The sequence below is a fragment of the Malaclemys terrapin genome, chromosome 7 (assembly GCF_027887155.1).
Source record: "Malaclemys terrapin pileata isolate rMalTer1 chromosome 7, rMalTer1.hap1, whole genome shotgun sequence".
NCBI classification, from domain to species: domain Eukaryota; kingdom Metazoa; phylum Chordata; order Testudines; family Emydidae; genus Malaclemys; species Malaclemys terrapin.
The window spans coordinates 38,876,352-38,902,206 of record NC_071511.1 but is presented as its reverse complement, the minus strand read 5'-3'; the positions used below and the strand labels follow the sequence as shown (position 1 = coordinate 38,902,206).

The 25,855-nt window shown below is 42.1% G+C and overlaps 1 protein-coding gene across 3 annotated transcripts in view; it reads right to left on the bottom strand.

The window, feature by feature from the left end:
* VGLL4 (vestigial like family member 4) overlaps positions 1-25,855 on the bottom strand; it is a 154,380-nt gene that overhangs the window by 64,963 nt on the left and 63,562 nt on the right. The window contains exon 1 of one of the 3 annotated variants that reach the window (XM_054035841.1): positions 8,911-9,500. The exons of 1 other annotated variant lie outside the window; for it this stretch is intronic. In XM_054035841.1, the coding sequence (XP_053891816.1) occupies positions 8,911-8,992 (82 nt within the window). In that variant the 5' untranslated portion in view covers positions 8,993-9,500. Of the gene's footprint in view, positions 1-8,910; positions 9,501-25,855 lie in introns of those variants that run through there. One more of the 3 variants, XM_054035839.1, reaches the window with a different exon arrangement.

Below are 25,855 nucleotides of genomic sequence, written 5' to 3'. Positions count from 1 at the left end.
CATCAACATGTCCGCCATCATTCTCCTGATAGAAGTATGAATAGCTCTAGATTGAAGAAGTTGAGGCATTTGTCTCTCCATCTAATGAGAAAAACTATATAATTATCAATCATGTTGTAAAATTAAAATAATTTTGCTGCCAAGCTATATGTTGATTGAGGCATCACTAACCATTTAAAGCCAAGAGAGACTAATGAGAACATTCAAAAGGATGAAGGTTACCCACACAAAATAACAGAAGGTCTTGTGGCACCTTTAAGACTAACAGAAGTATTGGGAGCATAAGCTTTCGTGGGTAAGAACCTCACTTCTTGCATCTGAAGTCTTGCATCTGAAGAAGTGAGGTTCTTACCCATGAAAGCTTATGCTCCCTATACTTCTGTTAGTCTTAAAGGTGCCACAGGACCCTCTGTTGCTTTTTACAGATTCAGACTAACACGGCTATCCCTCCGATACTTGACACCACACAAAATAGTTACCCCGACAGACATTTCAGCCATCTTGCAGGAAGTGAATGGCCCATCCAAGGGTAAATTCATTTCTGTGTATACCATAGGTGCCAACTCCATGAGTGCTCCAGGGCTGGAGCACCCCAGGAAAAAAAAAATGGTGGGTGCTCAGCACCCACCGGCAGCCCGCCCCAATCAGCGCCTCCCCCTGCCTCCAGTGCCTCCCGCCTGCCAGTAGCCCCTCCAATCAGCACTTCCCCTCCCTCCCAGCACCTCCTGCCCACCACAGATCAGCTGTTTAGCAGCAAGCAGGAGGCGCTGGGGGGAAGGGCAAGGAGAGGAGCAAGGACATGGCATGCTCAGGGAAGGGGGCGGAAAGGGGTGGGAAGAGGTGAGATGGGGTGGGGGTGGGAATGGGGGTTAGGGGAAGTGGTGGAGTGGAGTGGCCTGGGGCAGAGTGGGGGGGGTCGAGCGCTCCCCCGAGAAAGGACAAAGTTGCCACCTGTGATAGATGCCATCATCTTAAAATATCTAGAAGCCCTCATACTTGAAGCATGATGATTCACCTGGTATCTATTCCTGCTTCTGCCACTGATATGCTGCATGACCTTGGACAAAGTCACTTCACATCCCCCATACAACTGTTTCCTCTCCCACTTTGTCGTTGGTTATAAAGCTCTCTGGGGCAGGGATTGTCTTTTACCATATTTTGTAAAGCGTCTAACAGTAATGTACCAATCTCAATTCAGGTTTCTAAGCCCTACTACAATACAAATTAATAACAATAGTAATAATAATAATTCTCAGTTGTGCCATCCATTTGGCTAACCCTGTAATGCACCCACCTACCCCAGAAGAGGAGGGCCACTTTATGCTGGAAGAGCTCAGCAAACTTTCATTTAGGGCACGTTTACACTGGCAAAGTTACAGCGCCGCTCAGAGAGTGCTGAAGGGAAACCAGTGTTGTGTGTTCACACTGTCAGCTGCCTGCGCAAAAGCATATTCACACTTGCGGCGGTATTCGGAGCGGTGCACTCTGGGCAGTTATACCACAGAGCACCTCTTTCTCTTCTGCCTCTAAGACTTGTGAGAAGGCGGAGGAGGTCACGCGACATCCTGGGTCCTGTCCCAATGACCCGTGATGCATTGCTTCACATCCCAGAAATCCCTGTGCTTCCATCTGCATTTGGCACCATCTTTCAACAGTTTGTGTACTGCGTGCCCTGCCTTTTTGGGCTGCAGGAATAGATCCCGAACTGCTGAGCAGTATGCTGCTCACTCTGACCAACACATCCCGAGTGGCAGTGGAGTTATTCCTTAAACTACAAAGGCAAGAGGAGTGTGATATTGATCTCGCCATGCGTAGTAGCTATGACACGAGATTGCTTGTGGCATTCACGGAGGTGCTGACCACAGTGGAACGCCACTTTTGGGCTCGGGAAACAAGCATTGAGTGGTGGGAACACATCGTCATGCACCTCTGGGACGACAAGCAGTGGCTGCAGAATTTTCAGATGAGGAAAGCCACATTCATGGGACTGTGTGATGAGCTCGCCCCAGCCCTGCGGTGCAAGGACACGAGAATGAGAGCTGCCCTGTTGTTGGAGAAGCACGTGGCGATTGCACTGTGGAAGCTGGCTACTCCAAACTGCTACCGATCAGTCACTAACCAGTTTGGAGTGGGAAAGTCGACCGTTGGACTCGTATTGATGGAAGTGTGCAGGGCCATTAATCACATCCTGCTCCAAAAAACTCTGACTCTGGGTAATGTACGTGACATTGTGGATGGCTTTGCACAAATGGGCTTCCCTAACTGTTGAGAGGTGATAGATGGCACGCACATTCCAATTCTGGCACCAAACCACCTAGCCACCGAGTACATTAATCGCAAGAGGTATTTTTCAATGGTTCTCCAGGTGCTTGTGGATCACCATGGGCGTTTCATGGACATTAACACAGGCTGGTCCGGAAAGGTGCAAGACGCACGCATCTTTCGGAACACTGGCCTGTTCAAGAAGCTGCAAGCAGGGACTTTCTTCCCAGACCAGAAGATCACTGTAGGGGAAGTCAAAATGCCCATTGTGATCCTGGGAGACCCCGCCTACTCCTTAATGCCGTGGCTTATGTAGCCATACACGGGGCACCTTGACAGCAGCAAGGAGTGGTTCAACAACAGGCTGAGCAAGTGCAGAATGACTAGGGAGTGTGCTTTTGGCCCTTTAAAAGCCTGCGGGCAATGCCTGTATGGGAGGCAGGACCTGGCTGATTACAATGTTCCTATGCTTATAGCCATGTGCTGTACGCTCCATAATATTTGTGAAGGGAAGGGTGAAAGCTTCACTCAGGGCTGGACGGCAGATGCTCAGTGCCTGGAGGCTGAGTTTGAACAGCCAGAGATCAGGGCTATTGGAGGGGCACAGCGCCGGGCCATAAGGATCAGGGATGCCTTGAGGCAACAATTTGAAGCTGAAAGCCACTAATATTTTTAGCTATGCTCGGGATTGCAGTGCTTGTAATGCTAGGAGGTGATTGTTACACACGATACAAGAGGGTTTAACATAATTGTATGCTGCTTTGCAGTGCTCTTTTTGCTTTAAACTAATAGAACAAAGACTGCTTTCAAACCAACACAATTCTTTTATTAAAAGACAACCACCAGAGGAGAGAGTCAAATGAAAAAAAATACATCAGCAGGAAGGGGGATGGAGGAAGGGAAGGTCCCAGGAGAAGGAGGGATCCCGAGACAGCTAAAGATTTGTGTATGTCCAGGGATCATATCCAACCTTCTCCTTTGAGTACAATGCAGAGGTTACTGTACTTCAGCAGGACCAAACTGCAGAGGGATGGGTGTTGAGTGCAGTGGGTAGTGGGAGTCCACACTGCTGGACTGTGAGATGGGAGGAGTGGAATGCTGCGGATATAGACTGGAGCCAGGAGGTTGATAACAATGTGTTGGCGATGTCCGGGGGGAGCATGAGAAAGTTTTGCTACAGCGGCTTCAAGGGAGGACGGGCGCCAAGCTGCTCAGTTTGAAGAGCTAGTATTGCCTGAAGCGTGTCTGTTTGGTGCTCTATATTTAAGAGCCGCTCCGTGGCTTCTTTCTGACATGCCACGTTTTCCTTTCGGTCCCTCTTCTCGCTGTCCCGCCACTCCTTCAATTCCTGTTTCTCGGCGGCGGAGTGCATCATAACCTCATGCAGAAAGTCTTCCTTAGTTCTTCTTGGCCGCTTCCTAATTCTGCGCAGCCGCTCTGCTGCCGATAACAAAGAGGGAGGCTGGGCTCCCATGGTTATCTCTGTGAAGTTTAAATGCAACACTTTCCAGAATCAGTAATTTAGTGCTTTAAAACACAGTCAGTACTCATACATCTGTCACTAACTGGCTGACCCCAGGCAAGCACACATGAGCCATAAGACCCTCAAAATGGTGAGTAGCCACAGGGGCAGGGTAAATCACTCTTCCCAGACCCTGCTGTACACGAGGTACATGGCTCTTGGGGAGAGCCAGCACTGTAGGGGGGGCCTGATAATCATTCCTGCCTGCATACTTTCCACAGGAGGTGATCATTATGGAAGATACCTTGCTGCTGAGGGTGATCAGGGAATCAAGGGAGGGTCTCCTCCAAGGCTGCAGCTTCCGCCCTGGCCCCTATGCGGCTCGCCTGTGTGCAGCAATGGTCCCCGCTCCCATGACAGCACAGTGGCACGGGAAAGTTACCGTTAATGGAGCAAGAAACAAAGCAGCTCTGCTGAAGAACCTGCGGCAGCAGATTGCCCAGTATCTCCAGGAGAGTTTCCTGGAGATCTCTGAGGGAGATTCCCGTGAAGTGAGGGAGTCAATCAACAGCCTGTTCCACCGTTCAGACTAGGCATGTGGTGGGAGACAAGCCTGCTTTCTTCAACCCTCCTGCCCCCAACAAATTGCTTCAGCAATTCCCAAAAATCAGATCCACTTACCAGGGGCCACCTCTCCTGTTTGTGCTTCGCCAAGATCTCACTGCTGTGGCTGGCTAGGCTCCTCTGGGGTAGAAAAGAGCTCCTGGCTGCATGCATCTCTGGCCTCCAAGTCATCCTCTATCTCTGGGTCCCCCTCCCCATCCTCGTCCAAGATTTCCTCCTCCTGGCTCGGTCCACTCTCGACTGACATGCGAGCCAACTAAGTATCTACAGGGGCCTTCACAGTGGAGGTGGGGGTCGCTGCCGAGTATCGCATCCAGCTCTTTGTAGAACCGGCAGCTCGTGGGCGCTGCACCGGAGCAGTGGTTTGCCTCCCACGCCTTGTGATAGGTGTTCCGCAGCACCTTCACTTTTATCCTACATTGCAGTGTGTCCCGGTCATGGTCCCTTTCTATCATGCGTTGTGAAATCTGTCCATAGGTATCACAATTCCTACGGCTGGAGCACAGCTGGGACTGGATAGTCTCCTCTCTCTAAATGCTGATGAGGTCCAGCAGCTCAGCATTGTTCCAAGTGGGGGATCACCTGGTGTGTGGAGCAGGCATGGCCACCTGGAAAGATGCGCGGAAACCACTGCACTCCATCACTGAGCAAACAGGAAGGGGACTTTCAAATTTCCAAAGGAATTTATGGGGTGGGGCTAACAGTTGGTCACCTGAGGGCAGGGCAGTAGAGTTCAAACCAATGACCAGAGAGGTAAGAACAGGCATTGTGGGACACCTCCTGGAGGCCAATTGCAGCTCTGTAATTGACCAGCATGTCTACACTGGCACCGCAGCCCTGGCGCAGAAAGCTGTATGCCTCTCGTTGGGGTAGTTTTTTTAAAGCGCTATAACTGCATAGTTGCTATGCACTAAGTGGCTTGGTAGTGTGTACACCTCGGGAATTACAGCGCAGAAAGCTGCTTTACTATGCCAGCGTAGACAGGGCCTTAGCTTCCTTCTTTGGCTTTCATCATTCTCGCCTCCCTCACATAGCAGACTGGCTCACAGTTAGGAATAGCATCCGTGACATAAGCAACTCAGATACCAAAGATTTACCTATTTTGCTTTGGTTTATGGCAGGCAACCCAACTTCTCTCTGGCGTCTCCCTAACCAATAGATTAGCTAGAACACACTGCCAGCCAAAATATTCCCCTAATCATGGCTGTATCATGACAATGCCGTGGAGGGCAACAGAAGCGCTTCAAAGACATACCAAAAGTACACCTTAAAAAGAAAGGCATCAACCCAGCAAACTGGGAGGACTCAGCGCAGAACAGAACTGTATGGCGCCACGCCATACACCAAGACACAGCTCACTTTGAGGAGGACAGAGAAGTAACAAAGGAGGAAAGAAAGGGCACAACAGTCCAGCCAACAACTATGTCTCCTCCAAGATTACACCTGTCACTTCTGTGGGAAAATCTGCAGGGCACAAATTGGGCTCTTCAGCCACTTAAAAACCCAACAATGAACCCTCTTGGCAGACATCATTCACACATTGAGGGATAGCCAAAGAAGAAAGAAAAAAGAATGACAGAGTGCTAGGTAAGGACCAAATTTAGACCCACTCCGAAGGACTGCTCTCATCCACTAGTCATTAAGCACCACTTAGCCATCTGAAAGTTATGGGTGCCAATTTTCTGGGCAAGGAAAACAGAGACTAAACTTGGGATCCAAATTATATCCCTCTACATCAGCACAATACACTGTGATGGACCAGAGGGCTGGTAAGACATCCTTGTTGGGGAAAGAAGCTGCTTTTCCTTCTGAAGGGCCTGATCCTATCACCAATACATCCATGGAACACCCACTAAAGTCCGGGGTGCTGCGCCTGCAGATCCATGGCCAGTCACTACATTGTATTGGCTTGTTTATGCTAGAGGCGACATTATCAACTAAGAGGAAAATGAGCAAATCCTCTCCAATGATAATGGTGCCCATATTTCACCAGTACATGAATTGCCTCAATAAGTGAGGTCAAACAACATTGTTCTTTTAATAATGACTGAGATAGAAAATGAAATGGATAAAGTCAGCATTATACCACTTTATCTGAAAGAGGCAGTTGAGGCAGCTATTCAGGAAAAGCAGCAACATGCTTGCTATTTTCAAAAGAGCTTCAGGGAGTAAAGGCACCCACTTCCCATTGAATTCTAGTAGGATTTAGGCACCTAATTTTCTCCAGCCCTTTTGAAAATCCCAACCTATTATATAGATCTAATCATTACATAGTTCATTTGTATCTCATCTTACATCTGCAAAAGTACTTTTCAGGAGACTGCGTACGTGTAAGTAGTTCAAGTACTTATTAAATACTAATAATAATACTATTATTAGTATTAAATCCTAAATAAATACTAATTAATTGAATCTAAAAACCACTTTGTTCTCAAGTATACATATTACTGCAGCATTGATTTTTAAAAAGACAAGATCCATCATTGCTGACACAACTCCCCTGTAAAATAAATACTTTGGCATTGGCATGGCAGATCTGCAAGCATCTCTAAAAACAACCTTCAGAGCTCAGTGCAGATGTGGTCAGTGTTTATACTTTTTAAACCATTGGGATATAAACACCTCACTATAAACACTGCTCAGGTTTTGCTTTTTTAAATTTCTTACATGTTTATTTTAGTGTTAAAAATAATGTTAACTTCCATAATAAGGAAAATTGCAACAGATGTTTAAACTAAACAAAAGCTGCTATATTATATTAGTGTGAGCTGAGCATTTGCTTTCAAACTATTAACAGTATGATCTGTCCAAAGGAAGGTGGGAAAACATCTGGTAAGCAACTTTTATAAATATTAGGTAACAAATACAATTGACTGAAACTAGTAAGACCCAAAGCAACAAAACTTTTTCCCTCTAGTCAGCAAAACCCTCAGAAAAATCCATCAAGTAAGCAGAAATTCTATTTATAATGTTTGCCATTTTTCATCAGGAGCCAACAGTCACATCATAATAAAGCACTTGATTGTTAATGCAGGACAATGATGAGATTAACAAAAACCCTGCAACATTCCTTTATCCAATCACTCTTGCATCCACAAAGTTTCAAAAAAGAAACAGCAGCACAGGGAAGAGCATGAAAGTCTGATTGGCCATGCACAAGCTGCCCCATATTGTTCAATATTGACTAGCAAGCCTGATAAATCTGCTGTGCAAATAACTAAGTAAATTTCTACATAAGATCTTTGACTCTGTTCAAATGGAACCCCTCCTCCCCCGAAGCATTAATAGTTCTACATGCAACCTCTCTGCTCCCCCTGGCACTTTGAAATGTGGTCTTTCTGACTTAAAACAGAGGGGGAAAGGGGGAAGATCTATTTCTAGAGTGAGCATCCTGATTTTTGGGTTAGCCTCTTATAAAAGCATGCGAGTGGTTCCCTCTTAATCAAATCTATACATTCTTTACTGCTTCTTCCCTGACAACTATAGCAAGTTTACTTTCCAAATGAACGTGGAAAATGTTCCTGCTGAATTAGGAGAGAGACTTCTGCAATGTTTGTATGTGGCTACAGGAAAACCTGCCCTTCTGCCAAGCTGAATTAGCTCAGTGGTGCCTTTCTTTCCACTCAAAGCCAGGCCATAGCCACTTCTTCAAACTGCACGTAGATAAAAAGCTCAAGTAGATGATGAAGCTGATTTCCGACCAACCCATCCCCCACACCTTACCTAAGGCACCTTCAAAACAGGGCTACTATTACCTACACTATCAGAAGTAGTTGCCGACCTATGTCAGCTGGACACAAATAAGAAAACTGAGAGCACAATGAAGACAAAAAGTTTAAGTTTTCCAGGGTGTTGTGTAATTCTTTCCACAGGGACTATGTGGAGGGCTCTTTCGGGAGGAGGTATGTTTGTGTGTGGGTGAGGGGGGAGATATCCTTCACTGTCAGGGCTTTCTCAGAGCTGTGCAGGAAATGAGAAGTCAAACAAAGAGCCACTCTGTGCTCTGTAATATGGGTTCCCTTCAATTGCAAAAGCTGAATAGTAAAATTCGTTATTGTTCAGGATGTAAGCATTGAACTAAAACCAAAAACTTGTTGTAAGTCTCATTGTCCAAATACATCTACACTATGTGTTTAAGTGTATACATCTATTTACATTTAATGGTGTAGATTACACATACACAATGTACATTACAAATTAATACATACACCATATTGTAAAGTGACTTTAAAATGTTTCCTTTACAACTACATTAACACTTGCAAAAAGTTATCTGGGTATTGCTGCTTTAAAGTACTTCAACCAGTACCATCTTTGCTAGGGACCGGGGGAGGAGGGGAAGATGAGGAGGAGGAGACAACCAACACTTCATATTAATATTGAACAGTAAAATTTCCTTTAAAAAGAATAATTCAACTTCCATTTCACAAATCCCATTAAACCTGTAGACAGTACAAAACGCACTGTACCTTGTAACAACTATAAATAGAAGGGAGAGAGAATTCATACTTAAAACAACAAAAACACCCCATAAAAAGCAAATTGCAAAATAAAACAATTACCTTCATAGCACAGCATGCCAATATTGTTGTTCATTTTGTCCAAGTATTGGTAGTTCAACAGGTCCATCTTCATAAATAGCATTTATCGGGCTAACAAAAAAGACCAGCTTGTTTGCTTTTGCCCAGAACAGGGAGAAAGACGCGGGACAAACGCTGCCCGATTAGCTCCTGGCTCTTTCTAAACTTCACAAGCTCAAGGCCCAGCCTTTAACTAATCAAAATAAAGTATATTAGGGAAAGTTGGATAGGGAGGGAGGAACCTTTCCAGGATTTTGGAGACTGAGTTTAGAGTGTGTTGCGTCCCCCAGCTACAAAGAAAACGGTTTAAAAAAAAACAAAACAAAACAAAAAAAAACTTTGCAAATCTTTTTGGGAATTTAAGAGGGGAAAAAAAAATAGGGAAATGTCCTAGAACAAAGATAAGCTAGTTCTCCTCACAGCCCGCTGCAAGTTAACTGCACTGACATGCAGGCTATGCTTGGTATGAGTCGTATGTAAACTAGCTTCCTCTTTCTATCAGGCAGAGAGCACTGAGCATGCTCACTGAATCCCTGGAGCTCTTCAAATGTCAGGGATATTTTCTGCACAAGATCAGTCTCTAAATGTATTGAGTGTTTGAAAGAAAGGAGGAGGAGGAGGAGGTGGAGAGTCTTTACAGAAGGGCCATGTCAGAGTTGCTCTTGACAGGAAGCAGTGTTACCACTGCAAAACTGAAAGGGGGGGGGGGGAGAGAGGGATATCACAGAAACAGAGAGAGAGGGAGAGAGAGAGAGTGGTCTCTTTTCAAGTACTGGGAAGAAGTCGACCAAGCTAAGCCTGCAGGCAGGCTTCACTTTCTGAGAGAGGATTTCCAAGTGACAGAACTTAGGTTAAACTTTTATTTTAAATTATTCCCTCCCTTCCCCCAACTTTAATTCAAATTACAAAGCTGACACTTATTTTTACTTGATTATAAAAATGTTTGCAATTCCTATTTGACCTGGTTTCAATATATTGTAATAGGTGTTGTTAATTCACTGAAAAATAATAACAAAATGGAGTTTTAATGGCTTCAGGATGGAAGAATGAGAATTACAACTAAACCACCATATCAATTCTTTGAATAATGGTAGTGGATATGCACACACACAGCTTTATACTACAGTTTAATCAGTCTACTGCTACATTTTAAATCCCTAAGGGATGTCAGTAGTTAAACATTTCATGTTATGGCTTTTTAGTGCCTGAAGAATTCATTGTTTAAGCTCTGGTATAAATGACAGAAATTAAGGGGATTTTTACAACAGTTGTTCTCATCTCAGGATGTGGCTTGTTTTGCTGCAGTTTGAACCTTGATCTTAAAAATTTCTAATTTATACAGATGTATGTATATCACCACAAGAGGCAGACCATGTGCATCAGTGCTGCTATGAAGAAGCATCTGATGCAGTGCTTGCATCTGAAGAAGTGAGGTTCTTACCCACGAAAGCTTATGCTCCCAATACTTCTGTTAGTCTTAAAGTTGCCACAGGACCCTCTAGTGCTGCTATGGTATGTCAACCTAATGGGCATCAATTGGTGTCCCCTAAAGTAGATCAACACCTGAAATCTGATTTGAATGACAAAGCAACGCCACTACAGGAGCATGGTCTAAAGTAAACACATAACTAATGGAGTTCTAATCCTACCTTTGGTACACATTCCCTCTGTGGTCCTATTGAAATCCAGGAAGTGGGCGGACGCCCACTATTAAAGGACCTCCCCCCAGCCTAAGGGGAGAATCCACAGGACCTGGAAGCCAAATGATTCTGGTGGACAACTAATGAGATAACAGGGACAGGAGTGAGATCAAAGGGTCAAACGAAGGGAACCTGACAGGAAAACCGAGCAGAGAACCTCGGACAGTGCCCACTGCTCCTTGAAGGCATCAAGGGAGCCAGCGGATGCTGCCCAGAGGAACTCTGCCCGGATGCGTGAGCAGACGGAGGATCGGAAATAGGCCCCACTGTCACAGGAGACCCCATCGGCCAACCTCCTCTCCCTGGTTTTATAGATGGCCATTTTAGCCAAGGCTAGAAGGAGGTTGACCAGGAGGTCCCGTGACTTTGTGGGGCCACAGATAGGGTCTTGGGCAATTTCACTTCACTTCTCTGCCTTAGCTTCCCTGGAGGGAGCCCAACTCTCACTGCCTTTCAAAACAAGTCAGGTGCAAAACTTCAGTTGGTGCCTTAGAAAATCTTCCCCCTTGTGTCAAAGGGGCAGACTAGGGTTGCCACCCAACTGAGTTTTACCTGGACAGTCCAGTTTTTGGCTTCTGTGTCCGGGTGCCATTGAGGGTTGCCAGGTGTCCGGTTTTAAATGGGAAAGTCCAGTCAAAAAGGTGGCAACTCTAGGGCAGACACTTGTCTTAAAGGAGTGTTCTATGGAGTGACATTCTGCCAAAGCACTTGGAAGAGAGTGCAATATAAATGCCAAGGTATTATTGTTCCACTGAGGTTAAACAATTTAATTTAGGATACTGTTTCCATACAAGTGAACTCAATTTACCTTCCAAAAATTACTTTACTTGGAATAGGAAAAGCAGTGCTGTAAATACCTGCTTGTATGCCATCTCAACTGAAGGGGCACACCACTAGAGTGATCCTAAGAACAATGCAACAGAAAACAAATCTTGTTTCATTGGGTAGATGAAATGTAAAAGCTCTTCATTTTATTTGGATCACTATTAAGGAAAACAGATGGACTCTCTATATTAAAAGAATTATGATCTCAGAGACCATGGTGATGAGCACGGCACAAAAACATACACATATACTTAATGTTCGAGTAACCACTTTCTTGTATAATAAACAAAATAATTTTCTAATTAAAATTTACCATCATGTTTTTTGGCTCCACGAATTTGAGACAGATAAAGCTGCAGCCACCTACCTATAGGCTAAAAATAGTATAAGGTACTTTCTAAAAAAGGGAATTTTTTAAATGAAGAAAATGACATTTTTAAGTTTAAAGGGGAATAGGCTGGAATCACTCCTCAAGCACTACAGGGGCTACTCTCTCTGATGCAGAAGCCAGAACTTTGAAGTAAACCTTGAGTCCCACTACAATTAGGTGCTACACTGCTGCGTTACTGTCTTTCAGAGCATGTTCATTTACTAAAAGCAAAACAGTGTTTTAATAAATATTGCAAGAATAGGATAACAAGAAAAAAAGGCTAGTCCTTACATATGTAAATGTGCAGGTAAAGAGTTCAAAGTTACAACACTGACAAAGGAGAGGCAAGTACCTCCAGTCTGAAGTGTAAATTCCATAGAGCAGACACACCACCACTTTGAGAATTAAGGAAAGTATTTACACTATGTGCAACTATAGTAGCTGAAGCATTCCTGAATTTCCATTACTACAAGCTAGTTCTATGGGAGAAAAGACAAGTATTGGCATATTCCAACTTATAATATTTGAATTGCTGTTTGGAGTGTTCGGAATCGGGGAAGCTAGTGTTCTATTTTATTCTATAAAGGTTCTCATACTGCACTCATCACTGAAGTACCTGAGCACCTTCTAGTACTACATTAAGCAAAGTGACTAACATCTGTCACATGCTTCCAGTTAAATAATAACTTGGTACCAAAAGTTCTGAACTCTGAATTTCCAAATTAATTAAAACATATATTATAAAAAGAAATTAATTCCTAGTGAAGGGATAGGAAGAAAAAAAATCTTGATGCAAATATGAGATAATGAATCATTCCGTACATCATCCCTAAAATCCCTACATGCTCAGGCATTGTGGGTACTAATAGTAAGCATTCCTAGACTTTACTTCTCTGTGATGTACTCAATGCACTCTTTCGAGGAAAGAATTCCCAACAGTCTTATAAATGATTCACTGAGCATGTCACCAGTTTGGAATAACTCAGGTTGAAATGTAATCAATGGCAAACGTATGTCACCAGGTTATATGACAACTATATGGAAAAGCAAACATAAATAGCATATTCCATGAGTTTTGTTATTTATGGATTAATATTACTGCTTAAAAGTTATAACACTTGCAAGTACCACTAAGTACTATACTTCCTGCATTACATGCGAGCTATACTTCTTACTATGACACCACAAATACTTTTCTTTTGTAAAACAGGCCATTATATATTTATTTTCCACACACTCAAACTTTTAGTACAACAGCAACCCCTGGAGGTAACAGTGAAAAACTGCACACACATTTTCACCAGTAATGCCATAACTCTGCAACAAAGTGCATAGACTTTGAATCTGGCTAATCCCTTAGTAGACATTCTAGTTCAGCTTCCTTGCAGTACTCAATTAATCAGTTTATCAGGGATATGCTCCTGCAAATCCAATAGCAAAGGGTCACCTCACACTATAAGCTTGTATTTTTGGATGAAGAAGTCAAAGAACAATCAAATGGTGGCTTTAATTAATGGTTAAATCAAAATTGCCAAAACGAGAAAATGCTGATTACAACGTTTGGACAAGGTAATGCCTCAGGAATAGTTTTGACTTGCCCTAGAGGCAGAATTACGCAGAATTAGGGAATTATGAATTTAATCACTGCAAGATCTCTAGGACTCACTCTTCTAGCAACTTTTAACAAGCGAACATAACGCATCAGAAACTGTTTTACTGCAGGTCTTCTTTAAAGCACGTTGTGTGTCAAACAGCCAATATGAAGAACAAATCACTTTTTGTATTCAAAGAGTTTATCTAATTTAGCAGTTTAAAGAGTTACCGTAAGTGTTGAAGGCTATGTTGTAAAAGTCAAAATGATCTCAATCACTTAATGGTTCTAAATATCTATGGAATTTTTCCACCATTTGAGATTTTTATATGTCAAAGAAAGTTATAAAAATACCCTGCTCTGGCAAAAATAAGTCTAGATCAATATTAGTGCCCAATTTTATCAAATGGCCACATGCAAATCTGTATCTAATTTGCACAGTTACCCTGATTGCAAGCAACAAAATGGCCAGTTAGTTATTCCTCTAAATGGCCATTTATAGGCGGTAATTACACACACAAATTAGCTGCACAATTGTAAGATCGGCTACATTCACCTTTTTCTAAAAAGCAGCTCCAATATGACTAATAGTTAAATATAGCTGCTTTCTGTTCTCACCCATCACCAATATTTGTTTCTACTGGAAAAAATATTTAAATGTGCTCATGAAAGATTATCAGCTGAAACATATTTTGGTTTCATTGTCTTTCTAAGATGTGTAGAGAAAAAACAAGCTGTATACTCTCAGAAATCAGATACCAGAAACTTTCCATCCATTTGCTATTTTTTTCATGCTTACATATAGCTGAAAATATTAGACTCCTGCTAATCATATGCAGATGTACTGAGTCCAGCTTGCCATCTACTGATATTAAGGATTTAGTGTGAAATTTTCAGTAGTATTAAAGCGCCTACTCAGGTGATTTGGAAAATGGTATTTGAGGTCCTTATTCCTGAGGTATGTTCTTGTACAAAACCTGTGTAAGGTAGTCCCTAATGGATTCCCATTTTTATATATTTCATATTCACTCATTACCATTTCTAATATCAGACAGGTTATTATGCCACTTGGAATGTATATTCATATCCGCTGATGACCTTGTCCTTGTTCTACTCCTGGGGGAAATCTATGTCAAAAAATTAAAAATTCTGCACTCAATATTTTAAAATTCTGTAAAATTCTGCATATTTGTCAAAATAACACAATATAATCACACCATTTTCAATTACTTTGGTAATTTATTCCAAAATACCTGTCAGCAAGTATATCTGACAACAAAAAAGATTCAGGAAATGTTTTTTGACAAATAGATTATAATATAATAATAATAATATAATTAATGGAGATATCCCATCTCCTAGAACTGGAAGGGACCATCAAGTCCAGCCCCCTGCCTTCACTAGCAGAACCAAGTACTGATTTTGCCCCAGATCCCCAAGTGGCCCCCTCAAGGATTGAACTCACAACCCTGGGTTTAGCAGGCCAATGCTCAAACCACTGAGCTATCCCTCCCCCCCTTACTAGGCATTTTAATACAGAACTCGAGTAATAAATCATTTAAACTACAATACAGAACTGTATTTCCCACACCCCTCAGAAGCAGTGCAAAGGCTTGGGGGAGTCAGGGGTAACAGAGGAACTGAGGAAGAGGGAAGTAATTGCTGGGAAGGAGCCTGGGTATGAATTTGAAGGGTTGCTGGGTATGGGTGGGAAAAGTATGTGGTCCTGCACTTCCATTCCCATTCAGCCCCTGCCCCAGTCTGTCCTCCCCCATTAACCCTTATGAGCCCATCTGACCCCCCAGCAGCCCCACACTGTCTGTCTCCTGACCTGGACCAACAGGCACTGTAAAGAAGGCAGGCTCTTTCTCTTCCCTATTGTACCTGCACTGGCCAGGAGTGGCTACTGTGGTCTAGCACCACAGCACCCTCTGGTGGGCACAAGGTGGAACTTCAGAAGTTATTTTCTGCTGGGAACTGCTGCTCTGTTCTAGCACCACGCTGCCCTCTGGTGGGCAAAAGGCAGAACTGCAGCAACTTTATCTATCTATCTTGCGTCTGATGAAGTGGGCATTCATCCACGAAAGCTTATGCTCAAATACTTCTGTTAGTCTTAAAGGTGTCACAGGACCCTCTGTTGCTATATATACACACACACATATATATCTGCGCGGCACACAATATATGCACACACGCAGTGGCACAGAATTCCCCGAGTACCTTGTTCACTCTCAAGGTGAGACGGGAGGACACAAAGCATGACTACTGCTCAGGAACAGATTTCACTGTTTTCTCCTCATGCAATTAAAATTAATAACTGAATAAATACTCGTTGGTAGCTGCTAGGTGATAATGTACCTGAAACTAATAGACTTTGTTTCCTTCTCCGCATCCCTGACTGTATTAAACAATCTAAACTAAAACATAACCCAATTAAAATAAAAATATATACTTCAAGGCAAAAAGCAGACAGGAACTCTCATTTAAGTATTTAAAAAAAATGGAACAAAATCTAATTATATTGAAGGATGTAATTATTCCAACAACAAGCATTACAAATCCAGGAAATTCAGAGGTTAAGGTTAAACTTTAAAAAAATCAAAACATGCTAAGTTATGGAACTGTACAATTAGATAGTGACATAATGAGAAGAAAAATAAATTAGTGTTTTTAAACATCAGTTCCATCTAAAGTAGGATCACACACACTAAAATGCTTTCTCATAAACCAGAGGTAGTCAATAGGCGGACCGTGGGCCAAATCTGGACCACCAGACACTTTTGAACGGACCCCAAAATCTGATCATCATTATTGTTGTTTTGTTATTATGTTCTCTGGAGTCTATCCTTGATTATACTTTGACCAAGAAATTTGGACTGAGACAAAAAATAATTGTCTATCCCTGTTATAAACCTATAATTATTGCATGGTGAACCCAGGCTCAGCTCGAGCGGTTTTAAGGTCTGATACGAACATTATTGGTAGTGATATAGTAATAATGAGGGTATATGTAAGCAGGAAAAAAAACAGAAAGGGAAAGAAAAAGTTAAAATAATGAAGACACTACCTTTTAAATTTACATAGGAACTGGAAGGGGCCTCAGACAAATGGTGTATATTTTTCTATTGTGTGGCATCTGACTTCCTTTTGAGCATTCCTCTTGTGCCTCTTAGCAGAATGTGCTACTATCCAATTGCTCTCACCATCATCATAAAGAAAAAGATACTAACTCAGGGTGGCATAACCCTTACAGCTCATATAAATTCTAATGTGGATAATTATATTCTGTCTAATTACTATTGGATAGGACAGTGTTCTTCACTTCCTGTCCTAAAATGCTGTATAGTGTTCCTGTGTGCTGTTTATCACCTGCTGCATTCCACTCTAGAGACGGCTGCATGACAGAAGTGATTGTATGTAAAACTGATATCAACGTCAGTTAGTGAAGTAATTATCCAAGTTGGAATTTGGCCAAGAGATCAGTACTTATGCTTATGAAAAGCACTTTGGGAACTTGAATGACTACAAGTGATCAGGACAGTGAGGGGATGGGAGGTTATTTTATTTTAACCTAAAGATGACCCGCTTCTCGCAACTTGCACCGGGCCAAGGCATTGGTACCATACTAATTCAGAAGGAGTAGCAACAATTATCATCATCAACACCACTTCCTGCAAAACCCTAACTTTTCCTTGGATATTGCTCATTCATGTATTTTCTTGGTCTGTTTAGTTTGTGAAACAGGACATGATCACAGCTGGGAGTGGCACACTATGCACAGATTCTTTGGGCGGTATGTTAGATAGTGCAACTTTCAACCACCAGGACTTTAAAGAAAACGAGAAGCAACCCATTACAAATCTCAGGGAGTCAAACTGACTTGTTTGCAACTCTTTATTTTTTGATCATAGGAAATTAAAGGTAACTAGATAAGAAATCCTCGCTGTCAAGAATCACTTATAATTTTACCACCTTTCTTCATACTATACACAGAGGAGAATACTGCACTGATATTTAGAATAAAAGATGATGCAGGAAAAACAAACATTAACAGCTACTTCTGTTTGTAGTCAGAGTATTAGACATACTTTGTTTTACAGCTAAAATTAACTTGCTTTTGACTCACACTTAGATTTTATCAAAAAGGAGAGCATATATATATATATATATATATATATATATATATATATATATATATATATATATACACACACACACACACACACACCATAGTTTCAGAGTGAATATGCAAAATGAAGACATAAGACATGACTCATCAGGTTCCATTCCCATGAGACTACACAAGTTCCTTGCTCATAGCTGTTTCAACAGCCATGCCTCTGAAACTTGCATAAATAAAATATGACTGTAACTGAATTATTACTATGGGAGCAGGACACCACAATGTCTACCGACTTAATATATTTTGCATAAAGTAGGGCACAAAGAAAAGTTTACTGCAGCAACGGATCTGAGACTTCAATACACCCATTCACCGAACTCATTTAATTAACTTGCTGATATATGCAGAAAATGCATTTTCTGAAAACAAACTCTTATTTCTGACTTTCATAAAATCTAGATTAAATACAAAAATCATATTGACATAACATCTAAAAAGGTCGGACAAACCCAGCAGGGGAACGAACAGTGCAGCATATCTAATTTATCTGTCCTTTAAACCTAAAAGGATTCAACATTGGCCAATATTACATCATATGGGAAAAATGACATTTGATTAGTATGACTTGATTTGTTATTAAATATTTCATTCACTTGAGTTATGTACTGTGACAGACTCAGACCAGTGGGGTACAGGAGTATGGTAGAGGGCAAACATACTGGTCACTGGATGAGTAGTTTTCTGTTCCCTGAGTGACCAGAGCAGGGGCTGCACTAGAGTAATCAGGAACCTGCTAGAACCAGTTAAGGCAGGCAGGCTAATTAGGACACCTGGAGCCAATTAAGAAGAAGCTGCTAGAATCAATTAAGGCAGGCTAATCAGGGCACCTGGGTTTTAAAAAGGAGCTCACTTCAGTTTGTGATGTGAGTATGAGGAGCTGGGAGCAAGAAGCACAAGGAGCTGAGAGTGTGCGCTGCTGGAGGCCTGAGGAGCACAAGTGTTATCAGACACCAGGAGGAAGGTTCTGTGGTGAGAATAAGGAAGGTGTTTGGAGGAGGCCATGGGGAAGTAGCCCAGGGAGTTGTAGCTGTCATGCAGCTGTTACAGGAGACACTATAGACAGCTGCAATCCACAGGGCTGGGCTGGAACCCGGAGTAGAGGGTGGGCCCGGGTTTCCCCCCAAACCTCCCAATTGACCTGGATTGTGGGTTCTTCCAGAGGGGAAGGTCTCTGGGCTGTTCCCCAACCCACATGGTGAATCTCTGAGGCAAGAAAATCCGCCAATAAGCGCAGGACCCACCAAGATAGAGGAGGAATTTTGTCACAGTACAGAATTACCCACAGCTGTAAAATCACAATATTATGTGTCTCTGTTCACCTAAGCAATCATGATGTTTTAACACAAGAGATCCTTTGGAATATAAGGTCAAGGCTGACAAGTCCTGAATGTGATAACTCCCAACATAATAAATACTTTTTTCCCCCTTCTTCCATCATTGGTGCAAATCATGGCTTGTCCCAATGTTAATATCAACATTAATGCTGGGTAACCTGTTGTGTTTGCAGATCTGGATGTCTGTACTACGCAGTCTTTCAGCCTGGCACACTAATTTCATTCTTGTTAGCTGGGAATTGAAGTTAACAAGTTTCCTATTCTCTGAAGCTCCAGACCAGCAGGAAGCTTGTCAGTTTCGATCCCCTGCTGGCCTACAAGAATTGAGCCAGCCCAGAGAGACTGAGGGAACAGGGTTACATGTCTATGCATATTTAAAGCTGCAAAAAAAATCTAGTGCTCAGGAATTATGGTTAATGGATTGTTCAGCCTAGCAGCTGGGTTTTAAAGTCTATTGCAATCCATGACTTTTTAAACCACACATCAGTGAGATGTGGCAAGAAAGTGTACACATGCACGCATGCTGAGGAAAGAAAGTAGAGTAATAACTTTGACATTATGTGCATTTAAGTAAACCCTAATAAATGCTTTCAAAAATTCCAATAAACCCATAATTTAAGCAGCAGATGAAGATTTTCTGCTAATGTAGCAGTAAAGTTAGAGCAAATTATTATCCATAGTATTATGGTAGTATCTAGATTGGGGCCTCTCTAAGCTAGGCGGTGTTTCACAAACACACAGTTACAGTCCACCCTCTGAAAAGCTTATACTCTAAAGAGGGGGGGGGGGGGAGACAAAAGGTGAGGAAAATAAAGTATTATTCCCAAAAGGTGGGAAACTGAAGTAGAGAGGAGATGTTCAAAGGTACAGATCGGAGATTGACTTTCAACAGCAGTTAAATGCCTAAATACCTAACTGCCATTTGTGCATCTGAAAATTTCCCCCAGAAAGATTAAGTGATTTGCTCAAGATCACGTAGTCTGTGACTGAGTTGAGAACTGAACACAAATACCCTGGGGCCCAGTCCAGATCCTTGGCCAAAAAAAATCATCTTCCCTCTTTATGCATTTGTTTAATATGCATATTTTCCTTTTTTCTTTTTTATTTCATTGCACAGCACAGCACACAACAGATATATAAAGATACTTCACTAAGGGATAGCCTCTGATTTTTGACAAGACACACTCATGTACACGTATAAGTGGGTCATTGAAAACTAAATAAAAAGGTTTCAGATCACTAGGCTTCTTCTTTCTAATTATTATTAGTTTATAATAAATCAATTCATATCAAATAAACTCAAAGAAGATTTACAGCCTGAACTTTTAACTAGTAGATATGAAACACCCATTTAAAGCTTTAGAAATTAAACACACTTTAAAAATGTCTGACACTACCAGATTTATTCTGCCTTCATCATACACATACTTACATACACATATGCAAAGTAGAAGAATGACGGCCAGGAATAGCAAGATAGCCACATTTATCAACTACCTATTGATAGGCAAATAGATAAAAGCTAATTTTTGGAGGTGGGGGAATGTAAAAAAATAATTTTCTAGCTAAGATTCTGCACAATCATCCCTGATACTTTAAAAGATACATTAAACTCCTAAATGACAGGTTTCAGAGTAGCAGCCGTGTTAGTCTGTATCCGCAAAAAGAACAGGAGTACTTGTGGCACCTTAGAGACTAACAAATTTATTTGAGCATAAGCTTTTGTGGGCTACAGCCCACTTCTTCGGATGCATCTTTAAACTCCTAAATACACCTCTACCCCGATATAATGTGACCTGATATAAACACGAATTTGGATAGAACGCGGTAAAGCAGTGCTCCAGGGGGGCAGGGCTGCGCACTCCAGCAGATTAAAGCAAGTTCGATGTAACGCGGTTTCACCTGTAACGCGGTAAGATTTTTTGGCTCCCGAGGACAGCGTTATATCGGGGTAGAGGTGTAGGTAGGGCCCTACCAAATTCACGGCCATGAAAAACACTTCACTAACCATGAAATCTGGTCTCCCCCTGTGAAATCTGGTTTTGTGTGTGCTTGTACCCTATACTATGCAGATTTCACAGGGGAGAGCAGAGTTTCTCAAATTGGGGGTCCTTATCCAAAAGGGAGTTGCAGGGGTGTTGAGGCTTTGCCACCTTACTTCTGTGCTGCTTTCAGAACTGGGTGGCCAGACACCGGTGGCTGTTGGCCGGGCGCCCAGCTCTGAAGGCAGCACCCCACTAGTAGCAGTGCAGAAGTAACAGTGGCAATATCATACCATGCCACCTTTATTTCTGCGCTGCTGCCTTCAAAGCTAGGCAGTCAGAGAGTGCTCTCCAGCTGCCCAGCTCTGAAGGCAGAGCCGCCGCCAGCAGCAGCACAGATTTAAGGGTGGCAGTGCCGCAGTTCTCCCCCCCCCAACACACACAATAACGTTGTGACCCCCCCCCCCACAACTCCTTTTCAAATCAGGACGGCTACAATTACAACACGGTGAAATTTCTGATTTAAATAGCTGAAATCATGAAATATAGGAATTTTAAAATCCCGTGGGCATGAAATTGACCAAAATAGACTGTGAATTTGGTAGGGCCTTATAAATAAAGGATAATAATGATAAGCCTAACTCATCATTACTGCAGTAGGTTTGTCATGACAGGATAGCATGATTACCTAGTTTCTCTGTGAATTTTTGGTGTGTCCCCAGGACTCACCTGCAGTGGCAGTTCCTGTCCTGTGAGGATGGGCTGGCTTCTCTTTCTGGGTGTTGCAACCAGATGTGCAGGGTCACAGCCCCTCTAAAGTTTGGTCCACCTGCCCTTCTTTTAATCTTGTTGATGAATACTTCCAGTTCTTCCTGTTTATTCCCCTTGCTTTTGTGTATAAACATCTAAGAGGCTGAGCAGATTCCACCACTGTTCTCTCTCTTGAAATGCAATACCATCACAAACAAATTACATGAGGGGGCAATGTGTGCCTGCATTCTGCAAAGGCAGGGCCTTTAGGAGTTGGCAACACTTCCAATCCTTCAGTAGCATGGACCTTGGGAAAAATAGGGAGGCATGGTGGTCACTAGCAGACTCTTCCCTCCAGAAGCTTTGGATCCCTTCCCATTTCCACTATGCCTAACAAAGGCTCTCTGTATTATGGATGGAGTACTCCACTTGCTTGAAACAGATATTGTCTCCGTCTTGAAGATGGCATTTTTTTCAGTTAAATTAGTGAAGAACAGCTGCATTTGATGTGATTAACATGAAGATTTTTGTATTGTTCTGTTACAGAATACTAATAAATGGGTACTTGTTGAAGTACTGATATGGTAAAAGAAAAGTCATTTGCCCAAATTCAGAAAAATCTATAAGAATTCACTAGATCAACCTCCAAGCTGAAGAACATTTGCTATACGAGTTCTTGACCTTGATAGCAAGATATTTATAATAAAAATAAGAAACCAAAACATCAAAATAAATCTGAAAGAGTTCATCAGTTAAAATAAAACATACACAAAAATGACAATTATCAATGCAAAACATTTCTGTGCTTGAATCCAATTGTAATTGAATATATTCGTCAAAGTCTTTCACAGCCGCTTCAACTTGGTCAAGTAGGATTTTCAGCTGAATTCTGATTCTCCCCAAGTTAAAATAAAACGTACTGAGAGACAAGTAGTGTGAACCTAGCTCTCTGGTCATTTCAGAACACTTCTTCTCCTATACCATCCCCATGCTCTACTGGGAAACAGAGCTCAGTGCTGCCCGCACTGCTAATAAAAATCTTTCAGCCCTGCATGAGGTTCAGGAAGACAAGCAAATCTCTCCCTCCTGATGCTCTCTGGCACCACGCAGGGGCCTATAAAGTGTAGGAGAATCCCTGGACTCCTCTCCTCCCTCTCCCAAATGTATCAAGTTCAGAGACTGAAGGGGCACCATACCTGGCTCCCCATGCTTTCTGACCCCATGCAGTTTGGGAAGTGAAGACATGGTTCCCCCAGCCAGCTCCTCCCTCCCCCGTTCCTAGTGCTCCTCAGCCCCATAGAGGGTGCAAGGAAGGAGGGTACACCCTCCTGGGTACAAATGTTGAACAGCAGCAATTCTGCTTTTGTATTACAACAAGCAAGCATGGCAACAACCTGTTACATGGCTTTCAGCAGAATTTCCACATGAGCTTCCCCCAGAGTAGCAGAGAGAGTGAACTTGTCATGCTGGTGCATGAGACATGGAGTGCAATCAGCCACCAACAGAACCCTGAAACGGGCTATTGCACAACTGACCTGTCAAGCGCACAGAGAAACTGATTCTTTAAAAAACAAAAATTGGATCTTGTAAGGATATGAGCCTCCAGGCAAGGACCATGTCTTTGTATATGGTAGTCTAGTGCCCAACACAAAGAAGCCTGATTCCAAGGGGGGCCATCTAGTTCCTAGATTATTTTCAGGCAGTAATGTGATTTTTAAGATGGTGTCCCTTTAATCAATTTTCTCTTTCCTTTCCACTATATAGTTGAATGAGTGGCACTCCAACTGCATAGGCTTTTTAAAACTTAAGAAGTGTGTTTTTAAATGGCAGATATTCACTGCTGAAATACAGAATGGGTTATCCACAGTAACTTGATACAAACCCAAACCACAAAATTCAAATCCAGGTTTTCAAGCCACCCAAACTTTGAGAGAGATGTGGATCTAGGTTTGGTTCAGGTCTATGTTTAGCTTCATCTCCATTTAGAACTAGCAATAAAGGACAAAACAGTTGGTTCTTAATCTTCAATACAGCAGATATGGAATCACAGATGTGCCCTTCAGAGAGAAAGACCCATGCATCTAAAGAAAACCCAACCTCATAAGGAGTTAAAGCATCTAAATTTCATAGCCGTAATTTCAATAACCACACAGTTATTATTGTTTTGTAACAAAAATTATAACTTTATTTTTAAAATGTGGAAGACTATGAATGCATTGTACTGAAGAACTAGCACTTACCTTGCAGACAAAATGTTATGTACCACATATTGAAAAGCCTAATTCTATAACTTTCAATTGACCTTTCTCCACATTAAAATAAATAAATTATGCTGTACTCTTTTCTAAATAGATTTATAGTGGCCTATTCCAACTGAGGGCCTAGTTCTCAGTTTTCTTCCAAGTTTAAAAAAACAGAAAAAAAAATGTTTTGCCAATTTAAGGAAACCTAGTCCCAAATTTCTCTCAGTCTGAAAAACCCTCAATCCAAGAGGGAACAGTACTCTCCTTTCAAGGCACTGGTGAATCTATTCTCCTCTATACCAGGCAGAAGAAAGCAGGCAGGCAGAGCCAATGAATGCACTTAAATACTCCTCTGTCCATGTGTAGCACTTACACTATTATGAAAGTAGTAGTACCAGTGTTGCACTGGGCAGAGTTAGAGTTAATCTGATTTTACTATGTGTATGTACATGAAATACACTATGGTGTGGACGGAAGAAAGCTTTTATTGATATGAGTTTGGAGGGCGCATTGGCTACTCAGGAGTAAAACTGTCCAGGGCTCAGAGGGAGAGAAAACTAAACTAAAAAGTGTGAAATCCTCCAAAAATTACTCAAAACCAACTGGTCTAACCACAGAAATATCACAAAATTCAAAGTTCATTATCTCAAGCCCTTCTAAGACTAGAGATGAAGCATGTGGTCTCACCGGGAAGCTAGGAACTTTTATTTTCTAATGAGATAAAGTCCCCATTCCTAGTCCTGCATGAACACAAGATGAGACTTTTTCATATTTAAAAAAGCTATTACCAATGTAGAACTGAATCTAGGGCTAACTGAAAATTTTGCATTGAAACTATTTTTCGATGGGAAATTGGGCTTTAGTCTAAACTGAGGGTTTTTGTTTCCCTTTCAAAAAAATGGGCTTTTCATGGAAAATTTTTTGTTGAAAAAAACCAAACATCCCAAAAAATTAAAATTTTTTGTTTTCAGTCAAAAACCAAAATATTTCAATTTGGATATTCCACTGCAGTGCCTCGTTGGAGATGTAGTTTGGCTCCTCAACATCCTTATTCTCCTGTATGCATTGGGCCCCAGACTTCATCTCTCATGGCTAGGGCCCTACCAAATTCGCAGTCCATTTTGGTCAATTTCACCGTCATAGGATTTTAAAAATCATAAATGTCACGATTTCAGCTATTTAAATCTGAAGTTTCACAGTATTGTAATTGTAGGGGTCCTGATCAAAAAGGAACTGGGCTGGAGGGTCGCAAGGTCATTGTGTGTGTGTGTGGGGGGGGGGTTGCAGTACTGCTACCCATACTTCTGTGCTGCTGCCTGCAGAGCTTGGCCCTCAGTCAGCAGCGCCACTCTTCGGCCACCCAGCTCCGAAGGCAGCAGTGCAGAAGTAAGGGTGGCATGGTATGATATTGCCACCCTTACTTCTGTGCTGCTGCTGGCAGGGCACTGCCTTCAGAGCTGGGCGCCTAGCCAACAGCCGCTGCTCTCCAGCTGCCCAGTTCTGAAGGCAGCGCAGAAGGGTGGCAATACTCTAACCCCCTGATTTCGTGGTCCGCGATGTGTTTTTCATGGCCATGAATTTGGTAGGGCCCTACTCATGGTGCATCACCTCCCACCACCAAGAGGTGGGCCTATGGGACATCATGGGAAATGTATACCAACCAGATAGGCTGGCCTACAGTGGAGAATAGGGGCATGAGGCACCTGAAATACAACTCATGAGGCACACTAGCATCATTTCTAAATTGAAATATTTTCATTTTTGATTACCTACCAAAAAGCCAAAAAGTTTCCATGGAGAAAACACAAAAACAATTTTTCAACCAGTTCTAACAGAATTCTGAGCCTAATGCTGGAATAATATGGGACTGAAATTCCACATTTGGGGAATGAAGAAAGTATTTACCTGGCAGATTGAATGTTATTTATTTTTATTTTTTTAATTTAATT